General features: G+C 37.0%; 1 protein-coding gene across 2 annotated transcripts in view; it reads right to left on the reverse strand.

Moving 5' to 3' along the window:
- The window catches only part of SCFD2 (sec1 family domain containing 2), a 386,919-nt gene that overhangs the window by 364,753 nt on the left and 3,015 nt on the right, over window positions 1-19,151 (reverse strand). For both annotated transcript variants that reach the window (XR_004230411.1, XM_031943952.1), the window contains exon 2: window positions 10,569-10,737. Coding sequence is in view for 1 of the 2 variants with exons in the window: in XM_031943952.1 (XP_031799812.1) it covers window positions 10,569-10,737 (169 nt within the window). In the remaining variant the exon portion in view is untranslated. The remainder of the gene's footprint in view (window positions 1-10,568; window positions 10,738-19,151) is intronic.

The following is a 19,151-nucleotide window of genomic DNA, read 5'->3' on the forward strand; positions in this document are numbered from 1 at the left end:
ATGTGTGAAGCATTTTGCAAACTTTAAAGTACAATACAAAGGTCAGCTATTATTATTATAGTAATGTAATGAGGCTACCTACAATTTGTTTTGAACTGCTTTGTTTTTATAAATATAACTTGAGGTGATTTAATTATTCTAATCTATGTAAAAAATATCCAGAAATCTTAGATGATATTGTCAGTTGAATTCCATGAGCAAAAAATTCTAAACATTAAACATCTTCACTGTTCCAAACATCTTCATAAGAACAAGTATTTTAAAGTAGTTAAATGTTATTTAAACTGTTTTAAAATGTCTCATTTTAAAATATATGCTCAATGTTTGAGTTCTATTTTACCAAAATACCATATTGTTCCAAACTTACATACACATGAGAAATGTAAAGCCTTCCAAGAATGCAAAAGAAAAATAAACTGAATCCAGGAAGCCATCAAAATATAAATCAACCTGTTAAAATACATATGATTAAAAAAATAAAATATTTTGTAAGAAGGGAATTGAAAATGCATTGCAGAGAACATGGCTAAAAAGTGAAAATGCTATTTTTTTCAAATGTATTTACAAATTTATGTGTTTTCTTTTGCTTTATCTGATTCAGTACCCTACAAGGAGGTTCACTGACCTCATAAGCTCATACTTGCCCTTCCCACCCCTTTTCACAGCATATTTGTCCATTTTAAATTTCTTTTTGAGTACAAGGAGGAAGCTAAGAGGGATAATGAGTAAGGGAGTAGATAGGGTTGAAAAAGCCAAGGGATGATGGGATAAGCTTCCTCTAAAGGATTACACAGAAGAAGAGGAAGAAAAGGAGGAAGCAGAGAAGGGTGAGGAGGAAGAGGAAGAAAAAGGAAGCAGAGGAGGAAGAGGAAGAAAAAGAAGGAAGAGGTAGAGAAGATTATGGTAGATGGTGATGGTAATGAAGATGAAGAGAGAGAATTGAGTGGTAGTGGATACTTGGCTTCCTTGAGTCAAATGTTCAAGGGTCTGCTTACGTGCCATCTCCTATGAGAATCTCTTCGGATCACAGTGCTTGTTAAAGTTTTCTCTTTCTCCTCTTCAAATTATTGTGCATGTTCTGATTTATTCAAATGTTGGATCCCTCCAGGAGAATATAACACTCCTCTTGAGGAGAGTTACCAAGGTATTATGTGTATTTAGGATCACTAAGTTACATTATAAAGGGTAAAAGCAAAAAACAACCACCACAAACAGAAACAAACCCCCAAAGTCCTGAGACCTTTCAGAACTCTGCTCTTCTGCTTAATATCTTAGTAACCTTGAACAGCTCTCTTGATATTTCTAAGCATCAATTACCTCCAATTTGACAAGTGGAAAAATAATGCTTAACCTCTCTTGTGTCACACAATGGTTTTTGAGACTTAAATGAGAATAATGTATAAAAACCATAAAATATCATACCAGTGAAAGATAATATTATCTTCAAAAGTATGATCTTATTTTCTGATCTCTTCCTGGACCAGGTTAAACCCAAAACTCCCTGACCCCATATAAACCTCTCCCAGAGTCTCTCCTTGGGATACTGACTCCCCCAATACCAAGACCATTGATTCTATTCTCTGACACGTCCCCAAATCTCTACTGGTCCTGACTCCTGCCCAGACAACTTTTTCTACTGTCCATATCCCAGTGTGATACATGCGGTAATAGGGAAGGGACATACTGGCTATAAGGCACTGCAGCAAAAATTGAAGAGCAGGTAAGCCATAAGAGGAGCTGTCACCATCAAAAATACAAGGAAATTCTGGCTTCCTGCAACCTGCCTACATTTTATAGCCGTGCTCTATATAGGTATGCCACAACACACTGGCATAGAAACACTGCGGTTCCCTGACTTTTGATCTTGGCTCCCTTATCAACATACACAGACCCACAGACAGAATCCAGACTTTTTATTGGCCTTTAAAAAGCAATTACAGGGACAGCTAGGTGGTGCAGTGGATAGAGCACCAGCCCTGAAGTCAGGAGGACCTGAGTTCAAATCTGGCCTCAGACACTTAACACTCCCTAGTTGTGTGATCCTGTGCAAGTCACTTAATCCCAATTGCCTCAGCCAAAAAAAAAAAAAAAAAAAAAAAAAAAGAGTGACAAAAACCTAATGATCAAATCCTAGAAGTAGCATCTAAAAGGACTGAGCCACTTCCAGTGTCCACTTTGCTTCTTTAGGGGACCTCAGAGAATTCCACCCTTTGTTTGAATGAATAATTGTTTCCACTTAAATCATGTGCATTCGTAGCATAATTCAGTTTAGGGACTTCACAACATAGAGAACCATAAGCCATTTCAAATCTTTAAATGAGAAAAAGATTCTATAGCTCCCTTGAACATTCCTTGCCAAACAGAGATCCGTGACAGGGCAGCAATGTGCAAGCAATTACACAACCAGATTGACTACCCTTCAATTCTTTTTCTCTTAATTTCTGAAGACCAGTGAAAAAAGAATTCTTTTTGAAAAAAATCATCTTTTTAACTTTTCAATCCTTTATCAAGATATAGAACTTAAGCAACATCTGGCATGTAAAATTTTCATTTAAATCTTTCAAGTGGTTCATTTTTCCTCAGCTTTACGAAAAGAACCCTGCTTTATTTCACCACGCCAGCCATAAATTATTCATTAATTCTGTTTGCTAAACCCATAACTGAGCCCAGATGTTTCTTCTGGAGAGCTATATCTCAAAAATATAGCAATCTGCAAGGGGTGGAGGGACAGGTCTTTCTCCCAAATAAGATGCAGTGTTTATTTGAAAAGAACAATGCAATGATATTTTTTTTTCAGGGATGGAGCACAGAGGTAATTAAAGGGATGGAAACTGTCCTATAGGACTAATATTAACTTCAGCTCCAGAGCATTGGTCTCCTCCTCCTCCTCCTCCTCCTCCTCCTCTGAAATGCACCAGTGGAGACTGGAGATTCCATCCTAAAGCATTTAAAGGAAAACAGTCTCCACTTGCCACACAATGAGTAAATATTTATGTGGTGTTTAAAGACACATTTTAACAAGACAAAGACAAAGAATGTTATTTGTAGTTGAATTTTAATTCAAATCAGCATTTCTGAACCTAAATCAAGAATTACTTTTCAAAAAAAGAAGGTAGTGTTTATATTAATAGCTTGAGGTTTTATAAAAATTTAAATAACAATGAACTCGGAGTAAACAGAATACTGTAAACAATAATTCTTTTGGACTAAAGAAGATCTATGTAATAAAGGAATTAATTCAGGCCACAATTTTCTGTAACACAGTAAAAATGAATCTCTCTGTCAAAGGAAAACAATGAACACTTTCCTCACTCATCAAATAGAAGCCATTGGTGTATCCATGTATGCTAACTACTTTAAAATACATGAAGGTCTATTCCCCTGGGAGGACCAGGACAGAATTGTTCTCCTTGAACTCCTCAAGAACAATGAATAGACATTGTAAAGAAGCAGATTCAGATTTAATGTAAGGAAAAACTTCCTACCAATCAGTCTCATCCAAAAGTGGAATGGGCTGCCTCAAGAGGCAGGGATTACACTTCATTGAGGACTTCAAAGAAAGGCTGGCTGACTACTTCTTAAGAGATGTGGGGACAGCTAGGTGGTGCAGTGGTTAGAGCACCAGCCCTGAAGTCTGACTTCACACACTTAACACTTCCTAGATGCGTGACCCTGGGCAAGTGGCTTACTCCCAACTGTCTCACCAAAAAGAAAGAATGCAAAAAAAGAGATGTGGTAGCAAAATTCCTGCAGAGGTAAAGGTTGGGCTAGATGGCCTCTCTGATCCCTTTCCATGGCTGGTGGAACTGCAGCCAGCTCCCTGACTCTATTCACTACCTCTGGCCAGTGCAATGATTGGGGGAAGGTGAAACAAGTGGACCTTAGTGTCATGACATGCAATGGTGGCAGCTAACCTGGATTGAAGAGCAGCCTATATATGACTGTCTGCAAAAGCAGGGAGCATCATTATGGAGTCAAGATGGATGCAAGTCTAATCAAGACTGGAAAGCAGGGCCAAAAAGAACAAAGATAAGATAGGGAATAGGGCCAACCCCAGACTAAGAGTCCACATGGGACAGAGGAATTGCTGCTTTCAGCACATGCTGCAAATGCTCTAGATAAGCCAGAAATCCAGATGGACAGAGAGAGCGCTAGCTCATAGTTCCATTTTATTTTCATTCTTATCTGTTCACTTTGGTTGGCCAATAAGAGTTTTTTTTTTTTTTTTAAACTGTTTATATATAAAGAGAAAGAGAGCATTTTTTACAAGGATTACATCAGGGATCATTTTTAACTATCAGTGTTTATATCACAATTGGAAACTTTTACTTCGTTAAGTTGTTTTCATGGACAAGCATATCACTTACTCTTTGGCAGTAGTATCCACCTGTTTTTCATCTCAATGTATTTTTCTCTCCCTGCCCCCCATTTTCTTAAAAGGTTTTGGGTTTTCTTATAGAAGTATATAAAAAGGACCCTGCCCCCCACTTTCTTCAAAGGTTTCGGGGTTTTTTATAGAAGTATATACAAAGGAAGCTGTGATTTGTTTTAATATCCCTTTTGCAATGAAATTTTAATGTAATCATTTTCTCAGGCCCCCCTTCCCTATGGGTTCAAATATCCTACTCTCAGGTCTCCCTAATTATAAAATGCATAAAATTATAAGATGGTCAAAGGACACAAACACAATTTTCAGATGATGAAATTAAAGCGATCTATAGTCATATGGAAAAAATGCTACAAAACACTTTTGATTAGAGAAATGCAAATTCAAACAACTCTGGTATACCATCTCACATCTTTCAAATGGGCTAAGATGACAGGAAAAGGTAATGATAAATGCTGGAGGAAGTGTGGGAAAACTGGGACACAGATGCATTGTTGGTGGAGCTGTGAAATGATCCAAACATTCAGAAGAGCAATCTGGAACTATACCCAAAGGGCTATCAAACTGTACATACCCTTTGACCCAGCAGTATCACAACTGGGTCTGTATCCCATGGAAATCATGAAGGAGGGGAAAGGACCCACATGTGCAAAAATGTTTGTAGTAGCTCTTTTTTTGTAACAAAGAACTGGAAAATGAATGGATGCCGATCAATTGGGGAATGGCTGAATAAGTTGTGGTACCTGAAGATAATGGAATATTATTGTTCTATAAAAAATGATAAACAAGCTGATTTTAGAAAGACCTTGAGAGATTTACAGAAACTGATGCTGAGTACAATGAGCAGAACCAGGAATACATTTTAGACAATAACAGCAAGAATGTGTGATCAACTATGAAAGACTTGGTTCTTCTCGATGGTTCAGATATCCAAAGCAATCCCAATAGACTTTCGACAGAAAATATCATCTGCATGCAGAAAAGTATGGAGATTGAATGTAAACCAACATATACTATGTTTACTTCTTTTTTTCTGTTTATTTTTTCTCTCCCATGCTTTTTCCCTTTTGCTTTGATTTTTCTCTCCCACATGATTCATAAAGCAGTATGCCTTAAAAATAAATAAATGAAAAATAACCATAAGAAACAAATAGATAAAATAGGTAAATTATTTTGTAAACTATAAAATTATTTATATCTGTACAATTATTTTGTGTAAACCTACACGTACATATGAGCTCACCTTACTCCCACTATCATAAATAAGCCACCACTTCCCCTGGAAGTTATAATCTATACTTATTTTCATGGCCAAATTTTGGTAAAGACAATTAGTTGCCTGAATTTAATCAATACCTGCCTACTGGCCAAAGTGGCTAGTGGCTTGGACAATTCTATGGATATTAAAGATACTAATTAGCATCTTCTTGGATAGATCTCAAGATTTCTCTTTATCCCTCTGGGGCTGTCTTTCTACCCTAGAATATTTTTTACAACCACTACAAGTTTCAAGATCCTGACCCTAGACTCCACAGACATTCACTTTTAATCTGGGAACAAGACAGGAATAAAGAACAATAAAAAGAGTTTCAAAGAAACCAATACTGTAATGCTGGAGAAAGTGAGGCAAGATAGAGATTAGAGAATTTTTAATAACTTATTTAAAGGGGAGAGATTGTGCTGGAGGCATGCTGACCCCAGAGCTGATGTCCAAAGCATCCAGCAACTAATATGTGCTTCCCATGAAGTATATATACTTGTGGCTCAGCTACAGGGGTAGACTGAGGCAGGGGCGGAGTCAGAGCACTGAGAGCGGGAACAGACTATCAATCTGGTTCTGACAGGATCGGGGGAGGCACTGGACATTCTGATAAGTAGGGAGGGTCTGGGATCATGATGCCTAAGATAGAAGATCTTTGTCCTTATCAAACATCCTTTTGATTAGGAGGGAGGAGAGGTAGTGTTTCAAGATTGAGCAGAACAATTAGGAACTGAGGCAGAACAATTCAGAGAAACTGAGGCAGGACAAATTAGGGAAACTGAGGCAGAACAATAAAAGGGAACTGTGGCACAACAATACAAATAAAAGGCAGCTAATGGGTCCAAGAGCCCCCAAAGGGGAAAGGGGTAGTGAGTCTCCTGACAGAGCAGAACAGAGCAAGAAGACTTGCATAGCGCCATTGGCTCCCAGTTCTGCTTATGTACAGCTGACTATCCTTCCTAATTGTTATTACTTCCCTGTCCATTAATCATGAATTCATTTCCTGAGTCTTCTCACTGTCTCCTCTTTATCTTCTACACAAACATCCACTGTAAGCTCATTCACTCACTAGATTTCAGTGAGTGCAGACATCTGGAGGCCTATGATGTCACTACCTCTAGAGGATCCCTCACCTAAAATGTGCTGCTGACACCTAAACTAATGGAAAATAAGAAACTTTTCATGACAACCCAGAAAAAAAGAAAAAGGGGAGAGTAGAAGAGAAAGCAGAGATGGAGAAGAACCTCATTAGCCTGAATACGTCCCCCTGAAGCTCTTCCCAGACAGAGGATCAGGGACGACTTCTGACACTATTATTAAAGATCACTTCAATCTTTTTCCATTGTATGAGAGGCTCTACCAGCCTCTAAGGAGTCAGTTTGCTATAGGCAAAACAAAATTCTGTACCTGCATTCCAAAAAGTCAATAATATCAATACAGAAAGAGCAAGGCAGAAGAAAAGTCATTATGTGGAAAAGGCCTGGCATCTTACCAAATATCAAGCCTGATTTGAATCAACGGTGTTACATGACAGCTAAAAAAGGAAAAATAACAACAATCATCCAATGAGGCTGCTGATCAGGATGCACTGATAGAAGCTCAGGATCCAACATGAGGGAGAGACGCTTCTGATTTATTCAGCCCTCTGATTCTGGTCACCACAATGCCAAGCTGAAACATATCCATGAGAGGGGGGCCAAGATGTTGTGAAGACTAAAATCTATAACATACAAGGAGAAACTGAAAGATATGAATGTGAAACATGTGAAGAACCGGAGACTTTTTCAGTGTACAATATTCCTGGCCTGGCAATTTCTTACAGTAATGCAAACCCATCTAAGACTTACTGATTAACGGTAAGGAGTAAGCTAAGGTTCAGAGGTTAAGTAACTTGTCAAGGACCCTACAGGAAGTAAGTATCAAAGGCTAAATTTGAATCTAGTTCTTCCTGAATCCAAACTTGGCATTCCATCCAATACGCAAAGCTGTGCTAAAAACAAAGGGCATCTTCAGCCAGGAGAGGAGACTCAGTGGAAGAGTCTAATAGTTTCAAGCATGGGAAGGACTATCCCCATGGAATAAGGAAGAAGCCGATCCAGCTTGGTCCCAGAGGCCAAAAGTCAAAGTAAAGATCACAAGTGCGGGGTAGATGTTGGCCCAATATAAGGAAATACTAAAAATAATAATGTGAAAAAGTGGTATGAGGTTAACTTCACCTGTTGCCAGAGGTCTTCAGGATGACCGCTGGTAACGATGCAATAGAAATGCTTGCCACTTCAATATAAGTACAACAGCTCTGAGAATGGCAGCATTTCTAGACTACAATTCCTGTTTCCATGCCAGCTCTCACAGTCAACATCTGAGGAAGCAATTTCTATAAAAAAAACACCCATTTCCACCAAAAGCCGACCAATCAATACCACAGGATGGTCAAGTCAGCCTAGCTAAAGCCCTAAGAGCCCTGAGAGATGGGCAGCCCATACCGGTAAGCCACACCAGACCCATCACCTTGGCCCCATCTCCCCTCAGATCTCGATGTACACAATTTAGCACTCTGAACCCAAGAGCCTTGAGAATAGCAACGCTTCTAGTCCAGTACCCTCAGACTTCAGCCTTGGAAGCCACCCCTGCCAAGGCACAGCCTGGAAGTTGCTTGTATGGAGGCTGTAGTCGCAGCCACTGAAGACTCAGAATAGAAAGTCTATGACATTGTCAATGCTTCAATATCAGAAAATGAGGCGATTTTGTCCAAGAAAATTAGTTTAAAGGAGAGACATTGTTATCTGATTTCCCATTGTACTCTAAACCTGCCACGTGAAACCTCGCCCACTGGAATATGAGCTCTTAGGGAGAAGAGAATGTTCTCCTTTTCTATTTGTTCTCCCACCCGTTAGGACAGTGCTTACTAAATGCTGCTTCAATGCATTTTTCTCTCATTCCTTTGTTCAGGTGGGTTTAACTGATCTCTAAAACACTTAAATTTCAACTTCTGCTTCGTTTCAGCAAGTGGAATTTCTCAGTACCAGCTCTTCTTTTCCATTTGTAAGAACAAAACCTTAACTGAAATTCTAACTGCTTTGTGTCTGCAAACCACTCCAATAACTTCTAAATTGGACTACTTTCAGTGGCATTAATCTGATCAGCTATAATAGTAAGAATCCTTCTCCTTGCACACTAGATTTAATTCCCTATTTAAACCAAGAGGTTGTAAATTGTTCCTCATATAAAATTAAAATTATGGATCATATCATTTAAGATACTCTACAGACTGTTCACTTATATTGAAATAAGAAAGGGACCAAAATCAGACAAGCCAGATGATAAGAGTTATTTGCCTAGATTATCTTTATTCTTATTAGAGTCCTAGAAATGACCTGAAAATTAGCTATCATTTAGTATTATATCTTTTTATCATCAACATGGACAGCCAAATTCTGTCTCTCTTTCTCTGTAAACCACTAGTTTCTTCAGATCGTTCTCCTGACCAAGAACCCACAATGGCTTCCCCCTGCCTATGTGATCCAGTAGAACCAGTTTAGAGGCTCTCAATGATCTGGCCCCACTTTTTCTCTCCCACAAATGCTCCCATTGAGCTGGTCTGTTTCCTTCCTCAACTTTATACTTTTACAGGCTTTTGCTTATCCTGTTTCTTTCCCCTATCTATCCCACCTCCCCAAATCGCCATTGCCCTCACTCTTAAGTTGAATTCATAATTAAAGCTACCTCTTCCACAATGTCTGGCCAAAGTCTAGAATCACAGGATGCTGTATCTGGCAAAGATCTTGGGCATCATTTAAACAAGCTTCGATTTTAAACATGAGGAAAGGAGATGTTCACCAAGAGAAGTAACTTGACCAAAGACCAAATGCACATCCATCCATAAGGTGGAATTGAGTTGGGATATAAATCATAGTCTTCTAAATCTAAATCCAAGGCTCTTCTAGGACATCTAAAGATATTTGAAATACATCATATTTCTTTCCTATTTCTACAAAGCATTTCCAGCCCAATATGAGGTACACAATGGACACTCATCAAAGATCTGCCTATTCTCTGTACTTCCCTGTTTCTGATGTATGTACAGACTTTTTCCAGGCAAGGATTCCTCTAAAAGATTCTTGAAGGCTTAATGACCACTTTTAGGGTACAATGGGATTTTCTTTCTGGTATGGTTTGCTACAGTCCCTTTACACTGGTCAGAGTCTGTGGTTCTGTTTCTTCTCTTCTTTTGTCTATAGCCGACACTCAAACGCAGCTAATTTTTTTCCATAAAATAGTTATAAATTTTAGTAGATCAAAATTAACAATTACACTGATATTATTGATTTCTAAATTATAAAGCTTTCTGTGACTGAAAGATCATAATAGGAAGAATTCAATATTTTGCTTAAAAATATAAAAAATTACCATAAAAGAAGTCTAAATATATTTTTTCATTTCCAAAATAATGCTTCTACAATGAAGAAAGTCAAGAAGCTCACTTCACTCTTTCTATATCTACATCATTTCTGGCCATAATTTATTTGAAAGAAAAAGGGAGGAAGACCAAGAAAAACAACATATAATTTACACAGAAAATTATAATACAGTTCCAGAACCACATGGACTGTGTAATAGCTATGTGAATAATAGGAGAAAGGCTGAGAAAACTTACATATCATGTAATTCCAGGTGTGCGAAATGGAAAGTCATATATCAACTCCCTTAAGTATTCTTGAGGACAATCTTATATGATACTTCTATGAAATTCTACACTTTGATTTATTCGAATGTTTGTGGGATACAGCTATTATAAAGTTAGAGAAAATTATTTTAAATGCTATCCACTAAAGATTTTGTCAGCCAGAAAAGAGTTTTGCTCGGTGTTCCCATCGCAGAGAAACATTCCTTTGGGAAGAAAAAAGAAGAAGCACATCTTACTTGGATTGGGCTAAGCAGCCAGGTGCTACGAGTGTATAATTCTCTTCCTTTGTCTGGAACGCAGTGAGTTCTACCATATTAACCATCACATCATTTGTGTGGCCTGGAAGTTTGGGAAGAAATGAAATTATCTTCTCTACTAAATTGTCTCCATGGTGTCCAACAGCTCCTATTGAAACAAAAATTAGAATAAAAATGGTTAGAGAATGGGAGAAAAAAACCAACATATAGTCAATCAGTCTTCAGAAGCAAGTTAAATATTATATAAGGTTTTGCCACCAACTAAGAAGTCATAAAATTTTGGAAGTAGAAAAGACTTCAGAGGTTGCCTAGGCTAACTTATTCATGTTCCAGATACAGAAATGAACGACTAAATGACGCAGTTATTAAATGTTTACTATGTCTATAGCAATGAAAATAGGAATAGAAAAAGATCATCCCTGACCTAAAGGTCACATTCTAATGAGAGAAATAAAAAGGCTTTAGCTGTGGGCCAGATGGAAAATCCCATGGTTCTTTGGGCACAGCAGCAAAAGCGACAGCAATGCCTCTTTAATGCTACTTCTACTAAAAAAATAAAATTAAATAAATAAATAAAAATTAAAATTAAAAAAAAAAAAAATGCTACTTCTACTGACAAAACCGTATCTTTGACTGATGTCAAACCATTTGACAATGTCCAAAACTCTGGTGTTAAAGAACTTTCTTTCCTGGTTCTTCAGTAGCTATGGTGATAGTACCTGCAGAAACGACTGCCAGAGTACATCCCAACAATGCATGCCTGCTTCTTAGGATGTTATCTGAAGGCACTGTGCTAGAAGCAAGGTTTTTCCCAAGGCTCTTGGGTTCAAGATCATGGGCTGTCTCCACCAAGGTCTAAGGGGAGTTAAGTAGCTAAAGTGGTGGCTTGTCTAGCCTGGCACATGCTGCCACCCTGCTGCCTTCTATCTTTCTTGCTCTGTCTCTGTCCCTATGTTTCTTGTCTGTTTTGTCTTGCTCTATGTGTGTGTGTGTGTGTGTGTGTGTGTGTGTGTATGTGTGTGTACACACACCTTGCTGCTGCTTAAATTAGGCTAGTTTGCTTGCCCTATGGGTGGTTGGCAGTTGATAAGAAATAAATCTTGGTTAGTTTAAATGAACTCTCCAAGGCCATTCTGTCAATAAAGGCAGAACAATGAACTAGAACATAAATCTCTTATTACCAGTCTTGTCTTGTGCCTTTTTTGTGACACCTTAATGCCTTCTGAAACATCGCAACTCAGAAAGGTAAATGTAAGTGGAAGTCATGAAATTCTGAATCAGTCCTCAAAAGAGAATTATCCCCTTAGTTTCTAGGTTTTTTTCCATCACAAAAAGAGCTCCTAGGAATATTTTTGCCCATACAGGGCTTCTTGTTCTTTCCTTGATCTCCTTTGGGGCTAGGCTTAGCAGTAAAATAGTTGGGTCAAAGGGATGCATTGTTCAGTAATTCTTTGTGTACAACTACAAATTGTTTTGATTGAACCCATTCACGGGGTCAGAATGTCTGCTTTCCCACATCTCTTCCAACATTTATCATTTTCCTGTTATAAAATGATGAAAAATGAAATGAGAAGAACCAGAAGAACAATTTTAAAATACCTGCAAGACATTCTTCTTCAGGTTGCACTTCTGATTTCCTTTTCTATGTCCATTTCTACATCCTAAACCCTCCCCTGCAGACTCTCCTTCAAATGTTAACTCCAACAAAACTTCCCCTCAAGGAGGTCCCCCAAGCCAGCCATGTCTCATTCCTTTTTCTTCTCCCTTCCCCACCCAAATCCTTTACAACTTCCATTTTTTGAAGGTTTTTCCTCTCAGCAGAATGTAATCTCCTTGAGGGCAGAAAAGCTTTTCTTTGGATTTGGATTTGGATTCTCAGCAATGAAACAGTACAGAGCATGTAGTAATATTTAATAAATGCATGACTTATTACATGAGAGAGAAGTGATGATTTAATGTGCACAATGAGACATCCGTTTTTATATAATAATTGAGGGAATTTGTTTTTGTTTACTATGCATATTAATATATTATAGGATTCTGTTTTTGAATCCACTCCCATTTTATAGGAGAGATCATCCCATTCACAATTAAGATTATTAACTCTCTATTTTCTGCCACCCTATGTTTTCCAGGCATATATTTTTCTCTCTCCTTTTACCCTTTTTATCACCACTTCTCTCAATTTGGCCTCCCTTTTTTCAGCTTCCTCTTCCTTTTCACCGTCTGACTTTTCTTCTTTCTATTAGCTCTCCCATTTTCCTTTCTCCCTTTCCTCTTACTTCCCTACAGGGTGAGATAAATTGTTATACCAAACTAAATATGTATGGTATTCTTCTGATGAGATTAAGGGTCAAACAATGCTCATCTCCCTCCCTTCTTTCCCTCTACCTTAATAGGTCTTTTGTGCCTCTTCATGCAATGTAATTTACCATATTTTACCTCCCCTTTCCTCTTCTCCCAGTACAAACCTTTTGTCACGTCTAATTTTTTTACATCATAATATTAAAGTCAACTTATACATTCACCTTCTAAGTATACTCCTTCTAACTGCCCTGACAAAAATAACAGTTCTCAAGAGTTACACATTTCATCTTCTTATGTAGGGATATAAACACTATAACTTTAAAAAAAAAAAAAAAAAAAAAAAACAGCTTTTTTTTTTCTTCCTTGTTACCTCTTTATGCTTCTCTTGAGTTCTGTGTTTGAAGATCAAATTTTCTGTTCAGCTTTGGTCTTTTCGTCAGAAATGAGTGATAATCCCCTATTTCATTGAATGTCCATTTTTTCCCATGAAAGATGACGCTTAATTTTTCTGGGTAATTGATTCTTGGTTGGAGTTCAAGCTCCTCTGCTCTCCATATTATCGTACTCTAGATCTTTCAATTCTTTAATGTGGAAGCTATTGTGGCTCTTCAATATGTGAAGTGTTTCCTTCCGTCTGCTTGTAGTATTTTCTTCTTAATCTGATAATTCTGGAATTTAGTTATGATATTCCTTGCAGTTTTCATTTTGGAGTCTTTTTTAGGGGACTGGTGGATTCTTTCAATGATTATTTTACTTTTGAATTCTAGGATATCAAGGCAATTTTCCTTAATGATTTCTTGAAAGATGTTGTCTAACTTGGCTCTTTTCAACAATGAACTCATTCAAGGCAATTCCAATGGATTTTTTTGGTCTTAATTCTTTTTTTTTACTTTTTTTTTATAAATAATAGCTTTTTATTTTTCAAAATACATACAAAGACAGTTTTCAACATTCACTCTTGCAAAATCTTGTATTCCAAATTTTTCTCCCTCCCTTCTCTCCTCCCCCTCTACTAGAAATCAAATAATCCAATATAGATTAAATATGTGCAATTCTTTTTAAACATATTTCCACATAGCTTTCTGTGAAGACCGAGTTAGCACCCTGGATACCTTAGAATCAGCCGGAGTCAGGAAAAGCAAAAGTCCTTGGTCCTTAGGGGTAGAAGTGAATAGGATGGACGCAGAATATCCACGACCTTCCTTTCTCTTTGTCTACCACCAAAAGTGACTCTGGCTTGACTTACTCCACCCCCCTAATCCTTCCCACTATTCTCTGTATACACCAAAAGAATGAACCATCACAGAATAGTGGGAAGGACCATTTTCCAAGCTTATGCTAATAGAGTATTATCCAATAGGTAATTAGCCTTAAATGCTCTGTTTTCAGACCTCAGTGCATCAACTCAAAGTTTTACTCCTTTACAGCTTTCAAGGAGTTCAAAAATTCTTAGATGGTCTATATTAGATTTTTTTTCTTTTCTAATGAGATATTTTACATTTTCTTTTTTCTTTTTTGTTTTTTTTTGTTTGTTTTTATCTCATTTGAGTCATTCACTTCCACCTGTCCAATTCCAATTTTTAGTGAATTATTTTCTTATAGCTTTTTTACCTCATTTTGCATTTGGCCAATTGTACTTTTAAAGGATTTGTTCTGTTCAGTGGATTTTTTTTTCCATGTTGCCAATTCTAGTCTTTAAGAAGTTTTTTTTATTTTTCAAAATACATGCAAAGACAGTTTTCAACATTCATCTTGCAAAACCTTGTGTTCCAAATTTTTCTCCCTCCCTCCCTCTCTCCTTAAGTGTTTTTTTTTCCATTTCACCAAATTTATTTTTTAAGCAGTTGTTTTCTTCAATTTTTGTGCTTCCTTTTTCAAGCTATTTCATAATTCTTTCATAATTCTCCCGTGCTCTCATTTTCCCCCATTTTCTTCTCTCTCTCTGTCTTTCTCTCTCTTTTTTTTCTTTCTCTCTCTTTCTCTCAAGATCCTTTTTTGAGCTTTTCCAAGAGTGCCTTTTGAGCTTGAGATTAGCTCATACCCCCCTTTGAAAGTTCACTGTAGGCATTTTGCTCTTGCTGTCCTCTTCTGGATTTGTGTTCTGATCTTCCCTGTCTCCATAGTAGCTTTTTAAGGTCAGAGTTCTTTTTGCTTTTTTGCTCATTTTAAAAAGTTGAGCTCTGCTCCTAGGGCACAGGAAATATTGTTCTAAGCTTCTTTTTGCAGAGGGGTAGGGGCCACTCATTGCCTGCACTGGGGCCAGTGGTTCTACTGTGTTGGGTGGGCCTGACCAAGTCCTGCCTGTTATGCTGAGTTCCGAAGCTCACGATTTACTTTTTGTGATTGTCTTGGAGGTCTCACATCTAGTCTGCAGATCCACTAGCCTTCTGAACCCATCAGAGTAGCCAGAGTTGCTATACTTTGGCTAAGAGCTTCCAGCTAGATTTCCCCAACCCTGGCTGCTAAACGTGCACTGGGCCATGTTTCCCTCTGCCCAGTTGAGAGACACCTTTTCTGAAGTCCTTCCAAGATGTCTTAAGCTGAAAAATTATTACACTTCAAATGTTTGTGGGTTTTGTCACTCCAAATTCTATTCAGAGGCTTGATTTAGCTTTGATTCTGAGGGAAGCTGGGGAGAGATCAGGCAATGTTCTGTCTACTCTTCACCATCTTGGCTCCACACCTTATCTGGACATGCTTCTATGTTACAAGGAACTTTGCAAGATCTTTTGAATATAGAATCCTTGCTAGATTTCACAGACATTCAGGAGAGTTCAATTTATTTATTATTCCAGAGATCTTGAGGAAGAGACTTCTGCCCAAGCTTTGAGGTTTCAGACAGGACAAAGAAAAACAAGAGTAAGACTCAAGCAAATGAACTTATAAAGAGGAAAATAAGAGGTGAGAGGAGAGTGATATGGTCGGTCTTCAATACTTCTGGAATACCAGTTTTGCTGTCAAGTGTTTGCATGTATTGGGAAAAGGGAAGAAATGAATATAGCAGACCAATTAGAAGACTTTTATAATAACTGATATAAGAGATAATACAAGCCTGGACTATAGTTTTAGAGGGAATAGGATGTGGATACAAAAAGCAAAAGAACTGGAAAGAAAAAATGGAATTGCCAAGACTTGACTTGGATGACTGGATATTGGGGAGTCCTGGATTATTTTCATGTCGTATAACTTGGGAACTGTGGTTTTGCTATATAAGATACATCCATTAAGAGCCATTCTTCAAAAAGAGATAGATAGACAAGGAATATTAACAGTTTTCCAAATAAATTAACAAACACATGAAAAAATAGTCGCTAGTAAGAAAAATACAAATCTAAACAATTCACCTCATACTCAAATTGGCAAAGATGATACTAGCAAATATTAGAGGGATTGTGGGAAGATGAGAATACTTTTACATTGTTGCTGAAGCTGGGAATTTGTCCAACTATTCTGAAAAAAGACAAGGTGGAATTCCTTATGAAAAGTGAATATTTGCTATCCATACTCAATTGACCCCATGTTGCCATCTCTGGGAATGTAACACAAAGGAAGTAAAAACCAGGTCTTACATATGCAAACATATTCACCATAGGCTGAAAGGACATGTGCTTCCACTGAGTTGAGAAGTGAGGAATTAGAGGCATAGAACATTGCATGTACTGTTAGATCTGCTAGCTATTTCTGACTATTTTACATAGCTTTTTCTTTAAAAAAGACATCTGGACTATGACATGGAGTAGCAAATCAGGAAATGACCAATACCCAAAAAAAGCTACCTAAAAATAATTTTCAGAAACATATGAAGGAGATATAGTAATTGATAATCCTGCTAATTTTGCCTAATTCTTGCTTCTTACAAAGAGAGTGAATATGTAGGAAAGCATTTTGAGATTCTGCTGACAGCCAGTTAGTTAGGCTTGTGATTTTTATAGTCATGGTATTATAATGCTTAGGATAGAAAACCTTGTTTGAAATGCATCAAGTAGTAAAAATCATAGCTGCTTATTTTTATCAAATAGATCACCAATTTGGGATTACTTTAGATCAGGGGTCCTCAAACTACAGGGGCCAAATGCAGCAGCTGAGGACGATTATCCCCCTCACCCAGGGCTTTGAAGTTTCTTTATTTAAAGGCCCACAAAACAAAGTTTTTTTACTATAGTCTGGCCCTCTAACAGAATGAGGGACAGAACTGGCACCCTATTTAAAAAGTTTGAGGACCCCTGCCTTAGATAGTAAGAATAATAGTTCACATTTATATTGTCTTTAAAGGTTTGCAAAACAATGCATATATTTATTTATATGATCCTCACAATAACTCTATGGGGAGAAAATGCTCTTAATGATGACTTTTTATTAGGTCAGGAAATTGAGTTTTAGGGGAAGTGACTTACCCAGGATCACAGAACTAGTAAGTGTCTGAGAGAAGATTTGAACTCAGGTTTTCTTATATCTATGTCGAGTATTCTCTTACTACTCCACATTACCTCAAACACAACACTTCAAAATAAGAGATTATTGTGGCAAACTTTTCTCTCAGGGAGAAAAGTGCTTGAATTTGTTGCCATAGTTGAAAGTTAAAAAAAAAAAAAAGTGTTTGTTTTGGCCACTGAAATCATAGGGAGTCCAATAACTATTCTGAGTTTCTGAGTCTTGCAATGATGTATGGTAGTACTTATTCAGATACATAATCTCTCCACAATATCAACATTCCCTCTGTCTTTTAAGGGTTAGTCCTTAGTCTGCTGGATTTAATCCAAGAAAAAGGTTTTCATTCTTCTTAAATCTAAAAGGGTCAAACCAATAAAGGAAAAATCAATTCTGAGTTTTCCACAAATTGTCGAATTTTAACATGAAGACCATTAGTAAAACCTCCTGGCTGATGTCAAATGTCATAAGGGAAAAGGAGAGGAAACAAGGCCCAAGTTATATAAATCAAATCTAACCTCTAAATTATTCTTGGAAGCCAATCAGCAGGCAAAGCTACCTATGAATGCAACTATTAAATGCTCTGTGCAACAATGGTTGAAGCAGCTATCTCAAGGTCTTCAGCAACAGAAGTTCCCGGTGGTCTCCATGTATAACAAAAATCTGCTCTGAAAGTCACAAAGGTTCAAGCAGGAACTGCTAGTCACATCTTATGAAAAAAACCTAAACTTTCTATATGTTCAAAATGTTGAATAAAGTAAACAAATGAATTTACTAATTATAATTACCAATCAAGGAAGACACAAAGGGCCTAAAAGCTCTAAAGAATGTAAATGATTGATGCTTTGGGGTAGATGACCACAAAAAGATGACACACCAAAATTACAAATAAAAGTCACTGGTCATACTTTTTTTTTTTTTAAACAGTAATATTGTTGCTGATAAACCAGATGTTTACAGATCACATAATACCACTGTTTGGGAAGAATTTAAATAAATGAATGAAAAATCATTAAGTCCTTAATTGTAAAAAAAAAAAAAAAAACCCCACTGTCAACAGATATATAAACATGATTGAAACCACTGAATTTGCAGGAGAAAATAAACAAGAATATCATAGAATGAAAGAGCCTGCATATATTGATAGTAATCTATATCACTACAGGATGAAATCAGGTCCATTTAAATATCAATAAAGTTCATAAATTGTTTTGACAATTTTCATATTCACCCAAATGAAATGTGATATAGACCAATATACCAGATGTCAGTTTACTGACACAGAATCATGATGACACTCTTCTATAAGATCTCCACAAAAGAATGGACCAACATATTATCTGACTTCTCTAAATGGAACTAAAATGTATAATCACTAGGTGCAACAGACATCATCTGATAAAGAACCAACCATTTGAGAACTCCAACTCAATTCAATTTGATCAGGCAAGATCAAAAGTCATATTTGAATTACATTTACTTATTCCCAATCCCTAAAGCTAACTATAACTATGAGGATTTACCATATTTAAGATACAAGAAGAAAGCTCACTTATAATACACCACATGCCAAAAGATTGATGGTTAGTTACATCAGTAAAATAAAATCGCAGTTTTTCAAGGTTGAGAAAGGAGGCACTAGAAAACTGAATGAATCCTTCTTTAGTATTGTCCTCAGGACTTTTTTTTTTTTAATACAGACTTATACATTTTTGTAAAAAAAAAAAAAAAAAAAAGAACTCCAGATGTAGTCTGACCAAGGTAGAATATGACACTGTGTTGTTCTCTAACTGGTATAGCATGGATGTGGAATCAAGTCATTGAAGA

The sequence above is a fragment of the Sarcophilus harrisii genome, chromosome 6, assembly GCF_902635505.1.
Source record: "Sarcophilus harrisii chromosome 6, mSarHar1.11, whole genome shotgun sequence".
Lineage (NCBI taxonomy): Eukaryota > Metazoa > Chordata > Mammalia > Dasyuromorphia > Dasyuridae > Sarcophilus > Sarcophilus harrisii.